Source organism: Rhipicephalus microplus, chromosome 7 (genome assembly GCF_043290135.1).
Source record: "Rhipicephalus microplus isolate Deutch F79 chromosome 7, USDA_Rmic, whole genome shotgun sequence".
Taxonomy (NCBI): Eukaryota; Metazoa; Arthropoda; class Arachnida; order Ixodida; family Ixodidae; genus Rhipicephalus; species Rhipicephalus microplus.
This window is the reverse complement of record NC_134706.1, coordinates 64874815-64882300: the sequence shown is the minus strand read 5'-3', so window position 1 is coordinate 64882300 and position 7486 is coordinate 64874815. Positions and strand designations below refer to the sequence as shown.

Here is a 7486-nt window from a genome sequence, read left to right as displayed (position 1 = left end):
CGGATATTTTTCAGTTAGATTTCGAATTCTTGGCCTTTTTCGATTATTCGACCTGGCCACTCCGATTACAGCGCGTGAGACCACACAACATCATCATCATCATCATCATCATCATCATCACTTATTTTCTCCTAGGCGCCCCTGACGGGGAATTACATCGGGGGGCATTAAATTTTCTTGTACACTATTGTGCAAATTTCTCGACTCGTGTCTTCGCGTTACACGAGACAGGAACACGGATACATTTGGACACACTGAGCACTTCGTAACCTGGTATGCTTCCAAAAGGACCGCCGTGAAACCCTCCCTTTACTGTCACTTATTGGAAAAAAATAATGCCTGCGTGGCTACGTACGTTCGCGGCATGCGTATGTGCCTGTACGTACGTGCGTGTATGTGTGTCATCAAGAGATCGCTGACATTGCTGCTAACGCATCCATAAGCGTTAGTTACGCGTGCAGGTGCATCGGATGCAATAACACTTATTCTCCCCTATATAGGTGCACTTCATAAGGAAAAGAAAGAGTTAAAAATTGAACGTACGATAGGAGAAGTACATTACGAATTGTTGCGGCGCGATCGAAAGATGCTCGAGGAAAACTCGTGAAGCGGAAACTAGGCCCAGACAGCACTTGGCGAAACCACCTTTTATTGTACGCGAATCAGCTCCTAAAAGCGAACGTTCAGGGGGAAAGAAAAAGTAAGAAATCTCGCGGTATATAGACGTATATTAGCGGTGGTATATAAGTACGTCTACACGATGTCTCCGCGCAGCAGGGTGTCGTCTTACGTCCCTTGGCGGGCGGGCCACCGTTGAGTTAACGAGTGCATGTCGAAATGTAGGGCCTGATCGAATGTACACGGTTACGCAATTGAAATGCGGGAACATCTATGGCGACAAATGTCTGCGTGTAGCTGTAAATTATTTCGCTCTTCAGGATTGCATAACAGCAACGCCGACACATTACAATGTGTTGGCGTTGGCGGATTCGAAATTCCTGCAGTGCTTTGACTCGCATGTGTGTTATCACTTGACTATGAGAGCACAACAGACATGGCTTCAGGTGGTTCTAATGGCGTATGTTTTTCTTTTTGCAGCGTGATTAGTCTGAGAATGTCTGTCGAATGACCCTGGTCTGGAACGTCAGGGTATGGGCTGGTATTGTGAGGATTCACCAGCTCGTCACGCGTAAATTCCGTCGCACGTTCGAAACCGTCTGGGCTTTGTGTGTGACACGAAGCATCAAAGGATTCGGGTGGTTCAGTAAAATCTGAAGTGTTGTGGTGCAGTGAACATGTTGAAAATGCCGATTTCATTGCTCTTGGGAAAGCCGGCTTCAGGTTCAGTCTTTTGGCGAAATAGTCTAGATTCCTTTCGGTATACGGAGGCTTTACCTTGTCTGTTGCGACGTGCAAGTTACCAGTCGGTGTTCGAATGCGTGACGTTTTTTCGGATGAGTCATATGATGGTACAATAGTGGTATATTTTCTCTAAGGTCTCGTTTGAAAAATAGGCTTACTGCGGAAGACTTCGCGTAACTGTGATGGGTGAAATGAAAAGCCTTCCGCTGATGAGGTATGGACAGGTCTTTATCGTATTCTTTGAAAAGGGGTGATCATTTCTTCTTTGATCTTTTTCCAAGACTCGTTGTTCTCGAAGATTTTTTTATTTTTATTTACATAGTTCCTGCAACGCCGTAGTGGCATTACTGCAGGGGGGTATACATAAGAAGTCATAGGAAACATTTCTGCGATAAGACGCCAAACATAGTGAAAAAATTCAATTATAACAACATATAAAAATAAAAAAAATAAAAAAATATTTTAGTACAATATTGCACATGACAACAGGTACCAAAAGAGAAGTACATATGTCACAATTTCACAACGATGAGAAAAAAACGCTGTTGTCACTCAAGTTCACTATACCTTCGGGAAGTTCATTCCAGTCTCTAATTGTTTTTAAAAAGAAGGAGTTGGCAAAAGTAGTGGTTTTGTACGCGTATTCTTGTATTTTATGTGAGTGTTGGCATCTTGTGGAACGATATGTTGGTGCTAGTAGGTATTCAGACTTATTAATTCCTGTTAGGTTATAATATATGCTATGCAGAAGTTTTAATCGAAGTTTCCGTCTTCTAGATTTTAGAGTTTCCCAGCCTAATATGGCCTTTATTTCTGACATACTAGCGAATGGGTCGTAGTTGTTGCTGACGAAACGGGCTGCCTGGTTTTGGACTTTTTCTATTGTTTTTGCAAGATACTTTTGAGCCGGGTCCCAGATAACACAAGCATATTCAAGTATAGACCTGACAAGAAGGAAGTAAAGAGTTTCTTTCACTTCTTTTGTTGCACAGTGAAAGTTTCTACGGATAAAAAACAACGTTCTACTAGCCTTTGAGATCATTTGGTCTATGTGTCTGTTCCAATGGAACGATTCAGTCAAGTAAATTCCTAAATATTTACACTCGGGCACCTTTTTGACTGCCTCGCCATTAATACTGTATGTGCACTGGATTTTTGAAATGTTCTTTGCAAAGCTGATGTGGTTGCACTTCGAGATATTTAAGCACATATTCCACGTGGAGCACCAATGTGTTACCGTGTTTAAGTCATCTTGCAATAGTTCAGTGTCTGTGATTGAAGTAATGTGACGGTAGATGATGCAATCGTCTGCGAATAATTTTATGCAAGATTTTATGTTATATGCTATATCATTTATATAAACCAAAAATAACAGCGGACCTAGAACGCTACCTTGTGGCACGCCTGAAGTCACGTTTACATATGAAGACGTTTTAGAATTTAAAACAACACACTGTTTACGACCACTTAAGTAATTCCGTAGCCAGGTTTGCAGCTTAGCATTAATATTCAGTGAAGCCAGTTTAATGTCTAACAGATTATGTGGGACCGTATCAAATGCCTTGCGAAAATCGAGAAATAATGCATCAACAATGTTGTTACGGTCAAGCGCAGTCAGTACGTCATGCTGAAATTCAGTTAGTTGCGTGACGCATGAACGACCCTGCCGAAATCCATGCTGGGAGCGGGCAAAAAAATGAGTAGATTCGAGATATTTGAACAATGCGCTATAAATAACATGTTCTAATAATTTGCAACAGGTTGAAATTAAGGATATGGGACGATAATTTTGTACATGTTTTTTGCTTCCTGCCTTATGTACAGGAACCACATTGGCTGTTTTCCAATCCCTTGGAATAACGCCGGTGTCTAGAGACAACTTGTACATTATGCATAAATATTGTGCAATAATAACGTGACACTTTTTAAGTACATGAGATGATATACCGTCAGGCCCTGTAGCCTTAGAGGTGTCCAGAGTACGCAGCAGACTATCCAAACCAGCGTAATCAATTTCAATTTCCGCCATTTCATTACCAATATTTTTTGAAGGTAGCATTGGAGAGTGTTCAGTTCTTTTTGAAAACACTGACTGAAAATAGGCGTTAAATGCTTCAGCTTTCTCCAAGTCATCCGTTATAGTTTTTTCCTGGGTTAAAAGGTCAGGGATAGCTGTGTCGTCTTTTCTGTTGCTCTTGACATACTTCCAAAAGAATTTTGGATTACACTTCAAGTCTGTGTTTAGCTTGTCAAAGAAGACACGCTTTGCCTGTTTTAGTTTTAACTTAAGCTCTTTGTTTACACTTATGAGCTTTGTTTTATTTAGTGCTGTTCTCTTTTTAAGAAACCTTTTATGGGCATTCGCTGCTTTTCTAACAAGTTTGCGTATCTCAGAGTTGAACCAGGGTTTGTGCCTCTTTCTGCATCTTAGACACCTCTGAGGTACGTACATATTCACCAGCTCTGTAACCTTGTCACGGAAAATTTGCCACAATTCATCCATGCCGCATGACTCCGATATGCATAAAAAAGTGGGATAATACAAGACCAGCTCTTCGGAAATGGCATTAAAGTCCCCTCTGTCGTACATGAAAACATTTCGAGGGGTTTGCTTACACGCAGGTATTCTAGAAACGTTTAACTCTGCAACAACGCAACTATGATCACTAATTCCTGGACATACGTTTGTGTGAACAATAACATTTTCGTCATTGCTTAGTAAAAGATCTAGTAAAGCGTTAATCCGAGTTGGTTCGTTCACATATTGTTGTAGCCCATAGACACTCATTAGTTCTGAAAAGGCAGAACAATTTCGATTTTTTTGAGGGGCTACACAGTCGGAATCCCATTTCATATCGGGCAGATTGAAATCCCCTCCCAGTATTACGCAGTGAGATATTTGTGATAGTATGTCGGAAAGTTGAATCAAAGATTCATTGTTGTGGTCAGGTGGGCGGTAAAATGATCCAAAAACGATGTTGTTTCCCTGGGGAAATTGGACGCGGCACCATACTGATTCAGTTTCATTATCAAAAACAACTTCTTCGCTGGCAAGGCTACTTGAAATTAAAAGAAACACGCCACCACCGTGCCTGTTTCTATCTTTACGGTACACTGTAAAACCTGGCGGAAATATTTCTACATCCAATACTGTGTCGTCAAGCCATGATTCGGTACCCATAACGATTTGCGCTTTCACCGTTTCAAGTAAGATTGTAAACTCATCAGTTTTGTTTTTTAGGCTTCGACAATTGACCACCAACAATACTGGTGTAAAGCTTTTTGTGATGGTATATTTCCCATTTGTTCTTAAGCTAGAATGATCATGTCATTTCCGCCCCAATATCTGAGCATGCGCCCGAAGAGGAACTGGTTGGTGCATGTCAGTATCCCAGGCAAATGCTTGTCCATTGATTACCAGCTTATCGTAACTTAAATGTACACGATTTTTCTTGTCGAGCTGTTTTTCTTTACTGTACTTCCAAAGCTGCCGGCGTTTTTCTTGAACTGCCTTGCTGAAGTCTTCTGATACGCTGTATGACGTCCCCTTGAATCTGTATGCATTTCGCAGAACAGATTCTCTTGATTTCGATCCTGAAAAGCTAGCAATTATTGGACAAATTCTTTCTGTTTTGTAGGCCCCGAGACGATGAGCCCTTTCTATTGCTATATTTTCCAGCTTTAATACATCCGTACAGACAGACTTAACTAGATTTTCGGATTCTTCCCAAGTTTCCTTTGGATGACTATCTGGTATTCCAAAGAATACCAAGTTTGTTCTCCGGCTTCTGTTTTCTAAGTCGTCTAGTTTGTCAGCGAACTTCTTTTCTGTTTCCTCTAGTGTAGTAAGGCGCTTTTCAATTACATTAGTTTTAGTAATCACGTCGTCCAGCTTTTTCCGAAGCTCATCCTGAGTTTTAGCAATGCCCGACAGCTTTTCCAACACGGTTACCTGCCCTGACTGTAGCACCTTTAGCATTTCTTCGATTTTACTTATCTGTTCTCGCTCAGGCACAGACATAGGGCCAGGGTTTTGTTCTATGTCACCAGCCAAGAGTAGTAATGTCTGAGAGGCCACATCGTAACCCTCCAAGACAGACCAATTCAATGCGGCAGCCATACACTCGCGAGAAACAGCATAGCACGTCCAGATAAGCCATTTACCGTTAATGGGACACGACACTCTAAGAAGCATGTCATCACTGCTTCTAAAGCAATTACAACGGCATAAATAACTAACCTGATACATTGAACAGAGTGAGTGACGGCCGAGAAGAGCGCCGTGTCCCAGTGGGCATTGGTTCAGGGGCTCCCTTTTATAGCCAGCAGTAGGCGGATCCGGAAGCGTACCACGATGCTTTGTCATCCAGCTCGTTTCGATGCGCAGATGGCACCGCTCCGAGGTGCTTGGTGAGTCTAGTAGATCATGCGTAGTCGCTTGTGGAATGCCAAGAGCCGCTGGCCATGTGTCGATCGGTCGAAATGCCACGGGTGTAGCATACGTCGCCGCCGCTGCCATGAGCCCGATCAGCACCTGATACATTGAACAGAGTGAGTGACGGCCGAGAAGAGCGCCGTGTCCCAGTGGGCATTGGTTCAGGGGCTCCCTTTTATAGCCAGCAGTAGGCGGATCCGGAAGCGTACCACGATGCTTTGTCATCCAGCTCGTTTCGATGCGCAGATGGCACCGCTCCGAGGTGCTTGGTGAGTCTAGTAGATCATGCGTAGTCGCTTGTGGAATGCCAAGAGCCGCTGGCCATGTGTCGATCGGTCGAAATGCCACGGGTGTAGCATACGTCGCCGCCGCTGCCATGAGCCCGATCAGCACCTGATACATTGAACAGAGTGAGTGACGGCCGAGAAGAGCGCCGTGTCCTGTGTTAAGATGTGGGTGAGATAAAATTTGAATGCTGCTCCTGAGATGAAGTTAGTGAAGTTGGTGATCATCTCCCGTTCCGACCAGGATGCAGCAGAGGCGTGGAGCTCTAAGAGGTTGAACCAGTCTTCTACGGATCCATCATCCGCTGATCCGGTGTACTTGGGGATGTCAAGGTCAGCAGATGGTTCTGCCATGATGCTGGTCGATGCGTAATACTAGGCGCATGTACGGTCGTCCATGTGTGGTCAGGGTGTCTTGCGTAGAACTGTGTCGATGCTGAGCGACTGATGAAGGGGCAGGCAGGTCTCCGTCCTGTCGACTCGTGTGACGCTATGATGAATGAGCAACGTGGCCTCTCTCATACGCCATGTTTATTCTATTCTCACTTTTTTCTTCTCGGCTTCTACTACAAGTCACTGCCTTCCTACGTCACACACACACACACACACACACACACACACACACACACACACATATATATATATATATATATATATATATATATATATATATATATATATATATATATATATTATGAAGTCTTGGTTTGGAAGACCTTTATTAGGCCCGAGGAACCGGCAGCCGACAGCGGAGATGCACGAACCAAGATGATGATGATACGTGACAACGATGGGGATGCATAAGCAATACATGATAATGATGATAATGTACAGATGAAGAGGATTGGTATACTAAATGCCCACAATATATATATATATATATATATATATATATATATATATATTTATTTATTTATTTATTTATTTTTTTATTTATTTATTTATTTATTTATTGTAGCGATGCTGAGGCAGACAGGTTAAAAAAATGGCAGCATATCCACGGAGTAAATGATGGGGAGTGGGGCGAAGCATTCGTCCGTTTATTCGTTCTTGCTTCCGTCCGTTCCTGCGTACGTCTGTGTAACCGTCCATGCGGTCCATGCGTCCATCCACCCGTCCGTGCGTGCGTCTGTTCGTGCGTCCATCCCTGCGTTCGTCCATGCATCCGCGCCTGCGTCCGTTCATGCGTACATCCATGCATCTGTCTGTGTGTCCGTTCGTCCATCTATTCAGCACTCCAAGTACCACCATTTCGCATCTTTTCATCATATATTCTCCATATAGAAGCACCGCCATCCAGCGGACATTTCAAGGACTAAACAGGAGGTGGCACATGCACACTTTCTTACGGCTTGCGCTTCGGGTTTACTTCCCACCTTTAACCACCTCGAGTTCATGGTATATA

At 43.2% G+C, this 7486-nt stretch overlaps 1 protein-coding gene across 1 annotated transcript; it reads right to left on the bottom strand.

Moving 5' to 3' along the window:
* Positions 1–4686: 4686 nt before the first annotated feature.
* Positions 4687–6233, bottom strand: LOC119180077 (uncharacterized). Its single transcript, XM_037431218.2, has one exon. The coding sequence runs from the start codon at positions 6197–6199 to the stop codon at positions 4691–4693; it is 1509 nt and encodes a 502-aa protein (XP_037287115.2). The 5' UTR covers positions 6200–6233; the 3' UTR covers positions 4687–4690.
* Between the last annotated feature and the right edge of the window lie 1253 nt (positions 6234–7486).